At 44.5% G+C, this 18295-nt stretch overlaps 2 protein-coding genes across 2 annotated transcripts; one reads left to right on the forward strand and one right to left on the reverse strand.

Moving 5' to 3' along the window:
• Window positions 1-9034: 9034 nt before the first annotated feature.
• Window positions 9035-9715, forward strand: LOC308081878 (protein YAE1 homolog; the record flags this gene model as incomplete). Its single annotated transcript, XM_080423496.1, has 1 exon — window positions 9035-9715. One exon carries the CDS (start codon window positions 9035-9037, stop codon window positions 9713-9715), a length of 681 nt encoding a protein of 226 aa, XP_080279622.1.
• A 2299-nt stretch (window positions 9716-12014) lies between these two features.
• LOC308081879 (CD166 antigen homolog) lies at window positions 12015-13676 on the reverse strand (the record flags this gene model as incomplete). Its single annotated transcript, XM_080423497.1, has 3 exons — window positions 12015-12415; window positions 12577-13522; window positions 13563-13676. The coding sequence occupies 3 exons, from the start codon at window positions 13674-13676 to the stop codon at window positions 12015-12017; spliced, it is 1461 nt and encodes a 486-aa protein (XP_080279623.1).
• Between the last annotated feature and the right edge of the window lie 4619 nt (window positions 13677-18295).

The following is an 18295-nucleotide window of genomic DNA, read 5'->3' on the forward strand; positions in this document are numbered from 1 at the left end:
CATTACAGAAGCACAACTATCACATACACAAACAGAAATAGAGGGAAAGGCTACCATAACTAATCTTATTCTGACACACTGTAGTGCTGCCAGAGGCTTGGTTGGAGCAGCCTGTGGACCTTGCAGTATCACAACAGATGTGATGGAAACAATCTGTTATGGTTGGCACACATTCTCTCTGTCTGTCTGTCTCGCTCTCTCTCTCTCACACACACACACACACACACACACACACACACACACACGCTCGCTCGCGCAAATGCACACACGCGCGCGCATGCGCGTTTTTCCCTGCTGAAATGACGACTGGGTGACATCAAGCAGCTTCACAGTGAGTCTGAGCAATGTACTGGAATAGCATGAGACATTCTGTGCTCAGTTCACCCCCTTTCAGCCCTTTCCTACATCGCTTTCAGGTCAGCTGACATGGGACTAGATAAAGGGGGGTATACAGCTTCTGCACGTCCCACAGCAGGCGCCACTAAGGATTTAAATAAAACTGGCTGGCCCTGATGATACATTGAGGACGTCTTTCTCTGAGATCAAAGTTCTTCTGCCTTATAGAAGCAGGGTTTAGTTTCTTCAAACATAAGGAGGCAATGTCGCCTCTGGATTAAGAGCGTCTGCTAATTTTCTCTAAATTGTGAATTGTAATGTGACCATTTATTCCCCATTTAAAACAGAACAGGTGCAATCTGAAAGTGTTTTTTCCCCCTGCTTTTTGTCACATTTCAGACCATGCAATTCCCCTGAACGGCAATTTCATTGAGGTTAGGGACCACCAGGGGGCCAATGTAATTCAAACTGGGCAAACTCCTCCCTTCTAAGAACTCCTGAACCCGACCTCCCCAGAAATAAGACCAGAGATCAGCATCGAATCAACTGAAACCCTAAATGTCAACTGTGGGAGGATCTCAATGGACGAAATCACAAGAACCGTCAAAAAGCTGAAGAGGGGCAAAGCACCAGGAGCTGAAATCCTGAAAGACGAACCAAAAGCAACCACTGAGGTTCTGTACCACATCCTTAACAGCTGGGATACGGAAGTAACCCTAACAGAATGGAAGACGGGCTTCAGGGTCAACATAAAAAGAATAAACCCTCTGTGAATGCAGAAACTGGTGATGCATAATTCTACTGCTTATTCCTAGCAAAGTTTTCTGTCGAATAATTTAGACAGGATACAATTGCCCTGGAGAACCTGTTAAGGACCTAACTTTGATCAGATGGGGGAAGCAAACTTTTTGGTTTTGTTTCAACAGCTTGCCATAACATCAGGAGTATGGCAAGGTTGTCTCCAGGACCTTCAATGGACCTTGTTCAGCCAGCTCAGGGTAGTCTCTGAAAGCCACACACACACACACACATGCTGTAGAAGACATAATGGCTTCAGGATATCAGCAAGCAGCTCATACTTAAGATCAATACGGAAAAAACTAAGACCATGACAGTAAACCCATACATTTTCAATACCAACAAACACAGGGGGGAGGCCATAGATAGAGGATGTGGAACATTTCACCTGCCTAGGGAGCAACATCAGCAGTGATGGAGGGGCAGACAAGGACACACACCTTGATAAAGCACACCAGTAAATCAATAATAGATTAAAAAAGATTACAAAAATGCTTGATGCTCCCTGTAGTATAATGATAGTAACCTTTATTAAACCAGGAGATTTCACATTGAGGTTTGAGACCTCATTTTCAAGTGAGCCCTTCCCAAGATGAGGCCAAAGCAGTACAAAACTAGAAAAAGTGCTCCTCGGAGCACAGGTCTCCGCCAGGTCAGGTACGTTATTCTGGCCTCCTGGTGGCGCTATAATAGGCCAATGTGAAAAGGGTGCCAACCGTGCCATTTATTCTTGCATTGACAATGCATTCATGATTTGAGGCATTTTGTTCCAAAAATGTGTTTTGCTAAATTAGACCTGCTGGTGGCGCTATAACAGGCCAATGTGAGAAGGGTGGTATTTCTTCCTCGGCCTAGTGAGAATGTGCGTGTGAAATTTCACGGAAATCGCAAGCTGTGTGTATACTTTGAGGCTTTTTGTTCAAAATGGACCAATCCTGCAAACTTTGGAAGCCAACCTTAGGCAATGAGGATGGAATATGGGAAATCGGACTCATCCGTCTTGATCACATGACTTGATAGTGATACTGTGTACCAATTTGCATGACGTTTGGATACAATTTGTAGGAGTAATATAAAAAAATGGGTTTCGCACAAATCGGCCTCCTGGTGGCGCTATACAGGCCCATGTGAAATATTTGGGGCAGAGGTTCTGAATTGGCATCCAGGGAGTGTGTGTGCACAGTTTCGGAACGACTGGGCCAACGGTGCCGGAGATTAGCTGGTGACAGACGGACGGACACACACACACACGGACGGACGGACGGACGGACGGACGGACGGACAGGGGGTAAAACATACTCTCTCGCCATACAACAAGGGACAAGACAAAAATGTACAACAATTACACAACCCCATGAAATCACATAAGAATTGAACTTCTAACCTAACAAATGTACGACCCTATAACATGAGCAGGACGTAGACAGCCTATCCATTATCCGCCTCTTAAAATCAGATAAAGAGATTAGGTGATCCAGTTTAAGCTTTGCTTGTAAATCGTTGAATGACCACGTCCCTGATAAAACAAACTCATCTTGCCCGCCTCAGTTTTAACAGCAGGCACAGTTCAATGCAACCATTTATGAGAACGTAAATTATGACTGCTCTGTCACCATTTAAATTTAGCATTTATATACTGTATACCGGCAACTTTCAAAAATAATGATAATGAAATCAATATGAAAATTGTGTAGTTTTTTTAAAAAAAGTTATGTTTTGGCCCTTCATTGACTGGTACAGCATACTACGCCATAGAGAGACAGGAAACAAAGAGAGTAGGGGAGTGACATGCAACAAATGGTCTGGCCGGCTGGGAATCTAACCAGGGACTCGCTGTCGGGCATTAGAGCCCATGTGGTATGGGTGGTATGGGCCCTAACCATCGGGTCTCCCCAAAATGAGTTTGTTCTCGTCTTCACTGACCTATGGGCTCTCGAATAGAGAGCAACTCAACAACCAGCTCAGACCAAATCTATCTCATATTGGATAACTCTTGGACAACAATTCACATTGTAATATTGAAGCCTCTAACTTCCCAACCTGTGGGAATCCTTGTTAGTTTATTTTACTCCGCTTAGTAATGTTTAAATTCAGCGGGTCGTCTCGTCTGATCTGAGGTCGTAAGCAACTGGTTGTGGCTCCTCCCCGAGGGGAAGAGGCTCACGGACCTGGGGCCCATTGTTGGGCCGTGAGGATATTACTAGTAGGCCTCCAAATAATTGGCAAAACACTAAGCCTTTATTGAGCATAACATTGATATCTTAAAAAGTAAAAAAGAAAAAAAAAAGAATGTACGGTACTTTTTCTTTAAAACCTTTTAAAAAAATAGTTTCCATTGTGATACTGATACTACCTTAGTTCCATTGATCCAAGCCAGAACACAATTCATTGATCATTAAAATAAACAAACATGCTCTGAAAATGGCCCACCCACCTGACCACGTAACACCCCACCTATCAGTGCAGTGCAGTGCAGCCTTTCGGCTGCCGTGCCAGACGGGTGCATGGGCACTGCACTGGTCTGCTTTTGAGAATTCCAGAAAAGATTGGGAGCCACTGCTCTAACTAGATAATTCTAAGGTGATATACTGCACATGCACTTTACTGCCAAGGCTGCAGATTAATGCAGATATTGCAGGTATTTCTACACAATGTCATGAGCAAGATGCATAACGCATTTTTGCATTGGCCCACATAGCTGGAAGAATTAATAAGCCCAATGCATTCCTGTCACACACTGTATGGAGCAGAGTGTGTGATGTATATTGTGAAGTGTCTGCGAGCTATTTTTCAGTGCCTACCTCATCACATTCAGACTTCTACAGACAGCTATAGCGTGAAAACCATCCACCTGAATGCTGTAACGATTGCACAGGCATGCACTTACATTACATGCACACACATACATACACATACAGATATATGTGAAAGCCAGGTAGGCTACTAAACATCATACTCCTGTATGCATGGCATGTACACTTACAGTATATAGACATTTACATAGGCAACAGATGTGCACACACACACACACCTGTGTGTACAGTATATAGTCAGTCACTGCCGGTATTCCACTCTTACTCTAGATGCATAAACGCACCTACACATTCATTTGTTTACATACATATACTACAGTATGGCACACACACTTTTCGATTACGCTTAGAGTTAAGCCTGACTCAGGCTTGAGTCTTTTTTACTGCTATACAGTAGGTGTACGAATAAAGCATAAGTATTGCAGAAATTAAGTTCATTGAACCACAGCTTACACTGATGTCAACTATGAGGACATTGACACGCACGCATGCGCGCGGCGCGCGCGCACACACACACACACACACACACACACACACACACACACACATACACACATTCAGCCATAGACACGCAATCACATAAATAGTGAGGTACTGATGCAAAAAACTACTTATACAGTATTATGTTCATAAATGTGTGTGTGTGTGTGTGTGTGTGTGTGTGTGTGTGTGTGTGTGTGTGTGTGTGTGTGTGTGTGTGTGTGTGTGTGTGTGTGTGTGTGTGTGTGTGTGTGTGTGTGTGTGTGTGTGTGTGTGTGTGTGTGTGTGTGTGTGTGTGTGTGAGAGAGAGTGTGTGAGAGTGTGTGTCACACATACTTACACTCAGAGTTGTCCATACATATTAAAGCCAGCATGCCCAGAAGGCCTCGCAGCACTCTGTAGCTTTAATGGGCTTCAAACAGAACAAGTGACATTGTAATTGAACTTCATGTCAGTGGAGTGGAGACACTTTGACAAGATTTAGCCCCACTTCAAGGTCTGCTCTGCAACTCTTACAGTATGTGTGCAACACCTAGGATTCAAACTGCAGAGAGTGCCAAGCAAATAGCAACGATAGCATATAAGCGCACCACGTGTCTCATCGCGACATACTTTTTTCCAAAATTAAATAATAAAATAGAAAAAGGTTGAAATGTTTGACTATTTTGCCAACATACATTTTAATTAAATGATTAAATTTTGATATCAATTTTATCTAACATATTAGACAGTCTACATATCCCTAAAGGTAATGCGTGTATTTAATTCAGTCTGACCAGAAGCAGGGATAAAACATACATCTACAAACGTACATCTATCAAGCCAGAAAAGACAAATGGTGTACAACATTATGTAGTTGACTTACAGTAGCCTACATTAAATACTATTAAATTGGTGCCTCACAATATGACCTGTCTAACACGCCCTTGATACACATGGGTTCTGTACCAGATGCCTCTCACCCACTGCTATTGCAGGTGGCTACTGTTTGCCCTGGCATCACAAGGTGCTTCAGAGAACAACAAAGGACATAGGTACAGATAATACAAGAGAGGACAAGAACATACATTTTAAGAAACGTCTGATGCCAGGTGTGTGTGTGTGTGTGTGTGTGTGTGTGGCTAAAATGAATGAATGAATGAATGAATGAATGGATGGAATGAACGAATGAACGAATGAACGAATGAACAAATGAACAAATGAACGAAGTAATGAATGAAAAGTATTAGTGGAGAATAAAGACAAGAACTGCTTTTTCCCTCCAGGAACCGTGCAGGTTCAGGACAGAGGCGGATGTGTGTTCCAGTTTCCTTTTGGGATTCTGATCTAGAGTTGTGTTTAAGCACATTAACCCTAGCATTCCTATTCTGGGCATAATAGATAATAAAACGGGTCACAGATGTGACAATAGATTGGCTATTTTCGGTACATGACGCGCACAGCAAAGTATAAATCAGGATTAATGCTTTGGTGAAAATAAAGGCATTTTATTGGCAAAAGTAAAGATAATGATCGCAAAAGATCAGCTCCAACCCACAAACACTGGCAGGGAGACATGTTGCCAAACAAACTGAAGCGATACAGTACCAAGAAAACTAGACACAAAAGCTAGGAGCTCCAAACAAACAATGCATGGTGCCAGGGAGAATAGAAAGGACCACATGGATGTGGGATGGGTTTTATGCACACTGGAGGCACTGGCCAGCTGCCTCCAATCGTGATTGCCTTGAGCTCAAACCAGGAACCAGCAACACTGAAAGACACAACATGCGCACGCGCGCACACACACACACACACACACACACACACACACACACACACACACACACACACACACACACACACACACACACACACACACACACACACACACACACACACACACACACACACACACAGTCGCACAGAGATGCACACACGCACAGAGATGCACGCACGCCCTCGTGCACGTACGCACGTGCACACGCGCGCATCCCACATCAGCCCTGGCATAGGCCCTGGGGCCGTCACATGTACTCGTAATTTCTGCAAAACCACAAGACAGACGCTTTCTGCTTCAGAATGAGGACTTTGCCTTTGTCATTGAGAAAAGAGGAGATGAAACACTACAGCTGTTGACGTTCTCATCCCAGATAAGACCACTGATCTCTTCCAGGATCTCTGCAGTTTCTAAGCTGTTGAACACTCTCTATGTGTGGAGCTTTGAAGGAGCTAAATGTAAACTCTTGGGGGTTGAAGATCTGGTTAGGAAAGCGGTTTGCCTTCCCTATTTGGAGGATGGGTTTGTCATCGTTCATGTGCTGCATGTAGTGGAGTAATACAGTTTGGATGCAGTGGTAGGCTAAATGGCACACTGTCATTAATTAATCATCTGAAAGATGCTTTCCTCATGTTTTATGTGTTTATGAATTCTTCCCCATTTTGTAATTTGAACTCTTCCCCCCTCTATTTAGGCCTTTCGCTAACCTTTCTGTACCACTACTGTAGCTCCTTGGTTTTCCCGGTGTCAGAATATAATTTATGGAAAGCCTATTAGGTGAATTGTTTTGATGACTTTAAATACAAGTAAGACGCGGGAAGCGAACGCTTTCAACTTGCCATCCGGCCTGAAATATGCACAAATGACATGGAATTCTTAGATATCCCAATAGCTGAACTCGTCTAGATGCTTTTAGATGTGTTATTTTTTACTGTAGTTGCTATATTTCTCTCAGAGGAGTGTAATTAGTCACCCAGGGGCAGGCGGATTTCAGCCACACTGAAGTGCACTCTGTCGGCTGCACACAGGCAGTGCAGGCAGTGCACACAATACTGCACACAGACAGACGGACAGACGGACAGACACACACACAAGCCGAGCACGGTTTCATAGTAAGCTCCACTTGCGCAAATACTACTTTAGTAAAAAGGTTTGTGATGTATGAAGGGGCTAGACCTAGCCGTGCCTCAAAGTAATCAATACAATCTTGAAGTTCCAGTTCTAACTGAATAGGTAACCAATAAAGGGAGGCGTAATGTGTAAAATTGGTGTAATGTGGGCTGCTCTTTTGGTTTTACTTAACAGGCTTCCTGCTGCATTCTGAACTAGATGAACTAGATACAAAATAGAGTTTTTCATAGCAAAGAAACAATTTACAGGTTCACGCGTTGCATCGTGCCACGTTGTGAGCTTGTAGATTTGCTGTATAGCTATGTAATGTAAATGTTTGACCTATAATCCAGAACCCCAAATAGGGATGCCAGGTTGAAAGTTCTTAAAATATATATTTTAAGAAGGCCCATAAACTGCATTAACGGCGAATACTAGTATAGACCGGCTCTGGGACCATAACAAATAATGGAAGCACACGCGAGCAATTAACTAAAATAAAGGCATGTTATTAGCAAAAGGATAAAGATAACCAAAAGATCGCCTCCAACCCAAAAACACTGGCAGGGAGACAAACTGAAGTGATACAGTACCAAGAAAACTAAACATAAAAGCAAGGACATTCAGACAAACAATGCATGGTGGGAAGAGAAAGGACCTCATGGATGTGGGATGGGTTTTATGCACACTGAAGGCAGCTCAAACCAGGAACCAGCAACACTGAAAGACACCCCACATACACACACACACACACACACACACACACACACACACACACACACACACACACACACACACACACACACACACACACACACACACACACACCAGTGTGCCTCTGCCTCCATGTTGACGTCAGCTTTTCCATCTGATGATTTGAGGGTTACTGAGGACTTCTATCCACAGAGCCCCTATGCACCATAGTCTGGTATCCTAGTAATAATTGACGGTTCTTTAGGTCCCTGTATGTCTCGATGATGTTTTTGTCTCCGCCAGAGGTGGAGAGTATGTTTTCGTTCTTGTCCTTCCGTGTGTCCCCCCGTCTCAGCCAAGCTAACATTGGTCAAGCTTCGCGTGACACGTGACAATATTGTTGTCACCAATGCTCTGATTGGCTAGCGAGACGCATGATGACATAGAAACCTATAAATAGGTGACGCACTTCAAAAAATCATACATATTTTTTGAAGTGAGCCTCCATCAGCCAAGCTAACATTGGTCAAGTGACACGTGACAATATGTAATATAAATAGGTAAGACAGGATTAATCAGGAACAGTACTGGCGGAGACCTGTGCTCCGAGGAGCACATTTTCTAGTTATGTCATGTGTTTTTGAGCGCCAGGTTGATCCTCATCTACAGTTTCGGCAACTGCAACAACATAGTCCTGTAAGACCTGGACAGGTGCGTCACACCAGGCCTTCAGTTTGAACCGGGCAGCTATAGCGCTGTCAGGAAGTACTGCTTCTCACTGATCCTGAAGGTTTCGCGGAAGTAGGCTGGACTTGCTATCCCCTCAGACTCTCTATAATAACCTGTCTCTCTAACAGTGTGTGTTGGTCCTGAACACAAAGAGAGAAACGCCATTAATCCTTAACCTAATTTATGTCCCCCATAATTGGTCTGCTCCATTGACATCACTAATGATGTCACCCAGTGTATAGTAAATACAGGACGTGTTTGGCTTCTTACCCCCAAAACACAGCAGAATTGTGGAAAGTTCCACTTCATGTCCAAGATGTTCCGTGTCAAGTCCCCTCCGTATAATGGAGAAGATATCTTTGATGAAAATGCAAGCGACATGTGTTTAGCAGCCAGAGAATGGAAGTGTAACATGAAGAAGCGTGTCAGGGATGGTTATATAGATGGCATTGATAATGCCACTACGTCTACTCTTCAAGTCGGTTTCAACCTTGGTTACAGAGAGGGAGCGGGACAAACCATTGCTGTTGGGCGTCTCAAAGGGATTCTAAACGCTACACAGTGCTGGTACCAGCTCCAGCATCCAGAGAGGCCCCTCCCAGCTGCAGTGACCGAACTGCTCCAGCGGGTTGAGAAACATGAGACTGTGATCACAGAGGGAATGATAAAAGCTTGTGAGAGCCCGCTACCCAGTGTGAGTGATGTTGTGCAAAACATGCAGATTCTAGAGGGTGATGGGGGAGGTGCAAGCTGCAAAGAAGAGGGATGTGAAGAGGCAGACTGCTGCAGGGACAAGACAAATATGGACCCGGTCCTGGATGTTCCAGACAAGCCACAGATGACATATTTAAGCGGCAGGGACTGCTGTTCCCACTCAGGGGAAATGTGGGCCGAGCTCCTACAAAGCTGTGTGGATTTAGTGGTAGAACTGGGAATGCCTCAGGAATTGATTCAGCACCTACAACACTTGAAGTGCTTAGGTGTCTCCAAGAACTGAACTGTGATTTATTTTGTCATAACAATTATGAACAATCAAATGTTGTTTCAAGTATAACAGAAAGAAAATGATTAAACTTATCTACTATAACGTTCAAGGTCAGTTTGTCTGTGGTGGGCATGCCAATATGCTCATGTATGGACTGGACATTTACGCATTGTCTATTTGCAATAGACGAAGCAATACCCAAATGTGGACATGTCCGACGTCAGCGCGAATCGGCAAGTCACAACCCCATATATGGAGATACATGTGGGTGTGTTTGCCCAGATTACGGTATGTCCTTACAGTATTTGGAGATCCCTGGATCCCTGCCGTCAGCACAAATTGACATTATTCTACAACATCTTTATGCCCATATATGGAGAACCCCAACTTACAGTAGTGCAAATCAACATGCCTGACGTCACAATACTGACATCAAAGCTGACTGATATCATCCAATGCTGGGTACCAAAACCCAGCAAGGGCCCCTTGGGATCCCTGAACTCCACCCACCTAAAGGCAGCTCTCCACCGCACCGATTTTGGGCCGACTCGGCGTCGGAAAGGGTTGGAAAGCACCTCCTGCCGACAAATTGTTGTCGGATGGCGTCGTTCCGTCGGGTCGGCCTCTTTCCACCCGACTCAGAGAAACCGAGCAAACAAAAGTAACCAGCAACTATAAATATTAACGTGACTTTACAGGGAAACAAGCCCAAATGGGTCCCTTATAATAAGCAGACCTGTCAACACTGGCAGGCCAGCCTGCCAGCTATAATGCATTAGCACCACAATGGGCACATCGGCCGACAGTTTGTGCTGAACTAAATGGCAACTTTTGCCAACAGATTACCAGTCTGTTGTAGTCTGAAGTAGTGTGCTTGGTGGAGAGTCACCTTAAGTGACACTGAATTGCATCCAATTGCAGTGTTGTTTCGCAAATTGGTTTAAAAATGTATCTAGCTAATAATCATAAAAAGTAACTGAACTATACACTAACCACTGTCAAAACAAGACCAGGAGACCTGGTTCTGCCAGACCCAGAATAAATTCCTAGTACTTTATAAGGACTTCGTATGACGGACTTCGTATTACGTGTCAGCCTGTGTCCCTTTTATGCCCATGTATGGAGTAAGTGACACTGAATTGCATCCAATTGCAGTGTTGTTTCGCAAATTGGTTTAAAAATGTATCTAGCTAATAATCATAAAAAGTAACTGAACTATACACTAACCACTGTCAAAACAAGACCAGGAGACCTGGTTCTGCCAGACCCAGAATAAATTCCTAGTACTTTATAAGGACTTCGTATGACGGACTTCGTATTACGTGTCAGCCTGTGTCCCTTTTATGCCCATGTATGGAGAAGAAAGGGTCCCTTTTATACAGCCGGTCTTTTTCGCCCATGTATGGACGAAAGGGGGCAGAGCCTCATGTAGGCCGACCCTCTGGGTCTGGCAATAACTTACTTTGTAAAATGCAGACAGTCCATTTGTAAAAGCTACTGTACAAATGGCCTGGATTAACCACTGAAACCCAATACTTAGTTGACCGGAGTCCCCCAGGGCTCTATACTAGTACCCCTCTGTTTTCACTGTGTACATCCCTTCTGAAAATAAGCTCACAAAGTTTAGGCCTTTCAGTTTCCTAATTGTCTCCGCCAGAGGTGGAGAGTATGTTTTCGTTCTTGTCCATCCGTGTGTGTCCCCGTCTCAGCCAAGCTAACATTGGTCAAGCTTCGCGTGACACGTGACAATATTGTTGTCACCAATGCTCTGATTGGCTAGCGAGACGCATGATGACATAGAAACCTATAAATAGGTGTGTCACGTGTTACTACTGCTGTAAGCCCAACCCATGTAAGTCCTTTAAGGTTTGCGCTAATGAAACTCCTTTTTTTGGCAGCTGGTGGTTCTTGGGAGTTGGGAACAGGGTCCATTTGGTATCATTTATACACTGTCAGTGTTAAATTAACACTTTAACAGTGTACCTTGGGTCCCAGATGTAGCATATATTATTAAACTAGAGGCCCCACCCACCATCCACGCTCAAAGCTATTTTGTTTATTTTTTTCCATTTTATTCTATCTTTTTCTTATTTATTTTTTTGGCTTTTCGCCTTTATCTCGATAGGACAGTAGAGAGAGACAGGAAACAGGGATAGAGACAGGAAACGGAGAGAAAGCCGACATCTACCACCGGCCTGGAGTCGAACCCGGGACACAATGTCAGGCATCAAAGCCTATTTGGTACACGTGTGCCTTAACCACTTTTTTGTTTTGTTTGTTTTTTCCATTGCCTGTAAGCCTAAAAAGTCCTTTAAGCCACTGAAACAACATTTTTCAGCTGTACATTCTGGTTGCTGGCAGTGGTGGAGGCTGTTGGGAGTCGGGTAGAATTGGGTCCGTTTGGACCGGGAGGTGTCCAAGATCCTCTTCGTCTCCTCAAATAGATCCAGTAGATAATGGTACAGGCCACTGCCACCAGGACCAGCACCACACAGACTGCTAAGACCACCAGGTACACCTGGCTGGTACCTGAGGGCACCACGATGGTCCTGGCGTCCTCTCCCAACCGGTTGTTCACCCTGCAGGTCACGGACATGGATTGTCCGTTGGGGACCACGGTGACCTTGTTGGTGGCCTTGCTGCCCTTCTCGTTGTAGGAGCTCTCGTCATCCGTGGCGTTGACGTTCCACACGAAGACAGTTCGGGCACTCCCTGAGCCTCACAGGCCAGCTGGGCGCCGGTGTTCTGGGCAGGGCTGCGGTGGACTGGAAGACGACACAATTAATCCAGGCCAGGTATCCCCTCTTTCACCACCAGGTTAAAGGACTGGCGTCGCGTCAAGCCGGCAGAGGAGACCTCACACACGTACCTGCCTGCGTGTTTGTAGCACAGCCTCCCGAACACAGGCATTCCCTTCAGCTTCACACCATCCTTGGTCCAGGACACTTTGGTGTCGTCGCCTGAAGTGCTTATCTCCATCTTCACCACCAGGGGCTCGCCGAACCATTTCACTACCTTCCCTGTGGGGCTCAGGCTCAGGTCCAGGTAGTTCACAGCGATGTTGAGTGAAGCCTCCATTGTCTCGTCGTCGACCAGCGAACACTTGTACTGTCCGGTGCTGTCTCGTGTGACGGCCGTCAAGGTGTAAGTGTCAGAGTTTTCCACCAGAACCGTTTGGTTCTTGAGGTGGAAGTTGTAGCTGCTGGGAGGAGGGTTTCCGTCCGCATGGCACTTCAAAGTGACATCGTCCCCTTCTGCGATGGGACCTTCCAGCCTCTCGGTCGGGTAGAGGACAGGAACGGTCAGCGGCTCGGACTCCACCGTGCCTAGCTGGTGGCTGGACAGGCAGGAGAAACGTGCGCCGACGTCCTGCTTGGTGGCAGAGTACTGGAGAACTGAGGACGTGGTGGACAGACCGGTGAAGTCTTCCGTCACGGTGGTCGTGACATTGACGTCTGTCCCGTCAGACACCAACGGTCGGCCGTTCTTCTGCCACGAGATCTCGGCCGCGGGGTGGGAGTCCCTCGATACGCACGTTCCCAACTCCGTTAGCTTACCTACCTCCAGGAACTTCGTTTTGTTGACGATGACGGGGATCGCTGGCAGCTTGTACACCACCACGGAGCTGGTATAACTTGGCAGATATGTCTGGATAGACGTAGGTTCACAGACGTAGACCCCCTGGTCCTTCAGCGTTCCCTGGCTGATCAGGAGGCTGGAGCCGTCCGAGGAGATGTTGAACCTCGGGTCGTCAATGTAAATGACGACGGTCGCGTTGTGATGTTTTTTCAACAGCCGCGTCAAAGCGCCGTTGTCGTTCTTGAACCACGTCACGTAAATCAGTCTGACGACAAGGCACCTCGATGGTCTCTCCGTACAGGCCGGTCACTGTCTCCATGCTCTTCTGGACTGGAAGAGACATGGTGGCAGCAGCACTGATGAGGAACATCAACAGGAGAGCAGATGAATTCATCTTGGACACCCTGGGATGGAAGAGTTGAGTTGAAGTAAAGACTGTAAGAAAAGTTCTCTTTAGATCTCTGCTCTAGCCCACACAGAAAGACAATATATGCACTTATATATCGTTTATATATGCCACAAATATGTGACATAATTGGATGTACAGATATCCATATATGCATGCATATGGGGATACAAGGGACATGGACTGTCCGATACAGAGATCTCCATATATGGGCAATCAGCATGCCCATATATGGAATTATACTGATGACATCAGGGATCTCCATATATGGGCATATAGGAACATGAGAGATCGCCTTATATGGGCATTTCCGTCGGATCGGCGGGGTGATAATGAAATCATAGAATCAGTGATGCTACAGGACCTATAAGGTCTGGTGTCATGTTTCCACAATTAATCTGTAATTTATCTTTTACTAGTTTGTACTTTTTTTATTGTCCCTCATTGAAAAACTTTTCCCTTTTTCTTACACAGCTCACAACGCTGTGCTGCATTGTGAGCTTGTAGATCGGCTATTTTCGTCACACAGCTAAGTATAAATCAGGCATTGTGACACCATCACGGCACCGCCAACATACATTTTAGTGATCTAACTCAACCGTAGATTTAGTTGAGTAAAATCCTATGATATTTAGTGAACTAAAACTAGACTAAAACTAAAACCTTTCAGATGACTAAAATATGACTGAAATTAATTGTTTATTTTATAGTTTTTTCTGCTGTAAGCCCAACCTGATGTAAGTCCTTTAAGGTTTACGCTAATGAATGTCTTTTTTTGGCAGCTGGTGGTTCTTGGGAGTTGGGAACAGGGTCCATTTGGTATCATGGTACATGTCAGTGTTAAATTAACACTTTTACAGAGTACATCAGGGTCCCAGATGTAGCAAATATTATTAAACTAGATGTTCAGACCTTCATATCTAGTCCAAGGTTGTCTCCATATATGGGCATGGTATAGGCCCCACCCACCATCCACGCTCAAAGCCATTTTGTTATTTTTTTCCTTTTTCTTTTATTTCTACCTTTTCCTTTGTCTTTTTGTCTTTTCGCCTTTATCTCAAAAGGACAGTGGAGAGAAACAGGAAACAGGGAGAGAGACAGGGAGAGAAAGCCGACACGACACATGCCACCAGGCTCTGGAATCAAACCTGGGACACGATGTCAGGCATCAACGCTTTTTGTTCGTTTTTCCTTTGCCTGTAAGCCTAAAAAGTCCTTTAAAGGACGACTTCACCGCTTTTCAACCTATCTTCATATAATTGGTCCTCACTAATACTCATGATAAAATGGTACCATTTTTTTCTACTCGGCCTGTGTCTCATAGGAGGACTGTGGACAGTCCAGAAACCGTCTACCAGTGACATCATCATTAGGCATGATTTTTGCCAGACCCAAGGGGTCGGGCTTACATGAGGCTTTGTACCTGTTTCGTCCATACATGGGCATGGTCACTTTGTCCTCCGGCCCCAGCCAAAAAAAATTCTGTCCCCCAAAAAAGTCTGTCCATACATGGGCATAGAAGGGACACAAGTCGTGCGAAGCCCGGCCATTCAGATTTCAACCACTAGGGGTCTGGCAGTACCAGGTCATCTGGTTCCCTTTTTTGCCAGACCCAAGGGGTCGGGCTTACATGAGGCTTTGTATCTGTTTTCTCCATACATGGGCATGGTCACTTTGTCCCCCGGCCCCAGCCAAAAAAGTCTGTCCCCCTTTCGTCCCCTTTCGTCACGAACTATTCATGACATCATGAACTTCAGTTATAAAGTGGTTTGGAGGTGTGTTACATACTAGGACTTCATTCTGGGTCTGGCAGAACCAGGTCTCCTGCTCTTGTTTTCCAACAAGATTTCACATTTTTGTCTCCGCCAGGCCGAAGGCATGGTGGAGAGTATGTTTTACCCTCCGTGTGTGTGTGTCCGTCTGAGAACACCCAACATTGGTCAAGCTTCACGTGACGAATGTGTGCGTGTGTGTGTGTGTGTCCGTCTCAGCCAAGCTAACATTGGTCAAGCTTCACGTGACACGTGACAATATGTAATATAAATAGGTAAGACAGGATTAATCAGGAACAGTACTCGCCTGGCGGAGACCTGTGCTCCAAGGAGCACATATTCTAGTTAATCACTGTTATTTTCTACACATTCTCAATACATTCTCTGTACGCCTAACTCTGATGCTTGTCCACGGTGCTTAACATGACGCTAATACAATAAATGTGGCGTGTCCAAGGTTATGAGTGACAGCTGTCACCGTGTGTTAACATGTGTCTGTTCTAAAAGTGAAGAAATGGATTGTATTGAAAGTACAGAATTTTGAAATCAAAGAATTAAAGTAGCAGCTGTAGATGGGAAAATAATCAATACTGAGCGACTACATGACCTATTTTATCAGCTAAAATGAATAGATTGTTTTCGAAGAAGCTGCAAATTTGAGGCATCGCAACGGGTGGTCTGTACTCCAAACAAACAGCTCTCCTGTCTGGGCAGAGAGCAACTGGCATGCAGGTTCGGACCACCTGTGGTCTGGGCTGTCCCTAGTTGTTCATTTATGTTGTTTAGTTGTCTGTCTATTGATCTACAACTGCTAGTTTAAAACTTTCATATTCGCTACGCTACGTGCATACAGCAGTTCGTTTCTGTCAATTGCAGGTGATGTCGAATGATGTGTTTGTATAGTCCACGGCCAGCAAGAGCTACAGTGCTCAGCGGATCAGTGGCAACAAAGCAGCAAAGCCCCCAGACAGGCAGGAGAAAAGCAGGCACTAGAATCTTACCGCTGGTGGAATGTTTGTAAACAAAGTATGCATTGTGTTGCTGCCCAATCTTCATTATATTCACAACTGCTGATTAAAAGTCCCAACTTCTTTACAGTTGTGCAGCACCTGTGGAAAGTCTGCTGTCAAAATGACACAAGCGATCTGTATAATCTTTATAAATATAAGCGTAAACAAGCTACTTCAAAAGAACAATGTTGGTGTAACTATAAGAGATTCACTAGATAATATATTATACATAGATTAACGAGTTAAAAAAAATGGTACGGATACGGAGTTTAATGCGGTGCAGTTTATTCTCTGATGGATGGGGAAACACATTTTCTGTCCTGGTGGGTGAAGAAAGAGTGGGGCTATGATTGGTTGGATGCTGCACTAACAGCAAAGTTGAGGTTTCCTCAGGTTTGACGCCATGCTATTTGCTGTTTGCGTTGAAAGTCGCTGCTCATTAAGAACCTGCCAGCGTTGTGATGCTGTTGGTGTGAATTGGCCGTTTGACATGTTATCTGCCCAACACTGATTCCAGACGTTGATGATTGGGTGTCACAAGACACACATAAGCACAGATTATGCAACATTTCTGAGAAACTGTAAAATGGATAAATGGGAAAACAACAATTTGATTACTCCACCCTCATAGCCAGCACAAAAACAACATGTTTCATCATGTTTGAAATCAGATATTTTACAAAGCTTGCATCCCCTTAACCACTTAAAGGGATACTTCACTCTCGGGCCGGGGACACATTTAAAAAAAATATTAAAAATAAATGAAAAAAGTTATGGAAAATTCATGGCCCCCTCACGCATTAGAGTGTCCTACTAATGTGTGAGGGGGCCATGAATTTTCCATAACTTTTTTCATTTATTTTTTATATTTTTTTTAAATGTGTCCCCGGCCCGAAAGTGAAGTATCCCTTTAAGCCCTGTTTTATACTTGCACAGCGGTAATAGCTCATCTACAAGCTCACATGTGAATTTCTAGATCTGCTATTTTAAGAAAAAAATAATGACAGTCCCAAAATAGAGACGCCAGGTTGAAGGTGGTTCAATGGCTTTGGATGGTGAGTCAATATGAATTATTTGTGTTAACCATTGTAACCAGGTTGGTATGCATGTATTTATGTTGGTGTGTTTGTTTATGTGTGTCTGTGTGGACTGAGTTATAAGTTAGTACTTCATGTTCTCCTGAAATTATTAGACAAAAATGCAAAAGTGTTCAATGTCAGCAAAAGCACCTTAATTTGGTGTTGCTGTTGTGTAATAGAATACTTTTTTCCCTTTGTTTAATGGCACCATGTTACTAAGATAGTTAACTTTTTTGTGGGAGTAATGTTTTTTTATGGGCAAGAAAGCTTTTATTACAGGCTACTTTTTTTATGGTTTCATTTGGGCTCAGACAGAGTCCCTGTTTAATTTAACTTTGACTCAGCGAGATGGGAGAAGAGGAGTTTAACCTTAAACCTCTGAATAAACGTCTCAGCGCATTTTATTTTTATTTATTTTTTACAAATGTGCAGCAGTCAAGAGCGGCCTAGAAGATAAATATTCTGAACACCCCACTCTACCTGCACCCCCCCCACACCCCCCCCCACACACACACACACACACACACACACACACACACACACACACACACACACACACACACACACACCCACCCACCCACCCACCCACACACACACACACACACACACACACACACACACACACACACACACACACACACACACACACACACACACACACACACACACACACACACACACACATTCACATGGGTCTCTGGTATGTCATCTTGTCAACATACTCTAGGACATTTTGACAGGATACT

This window comes from Gymnoscopelus braueri (genome assembly GCF_963280865.1).
Source record: "Gymnoscopelus braueri genome assembly, chromosome: 3".
NCBI classification, from domain to species: Eukaryota; Metazoa; Chordata; class Actinopteri; order Myctophiformes; family Myctophidae; genus Gymnoscopelus; species Gymnoscopelus braueri.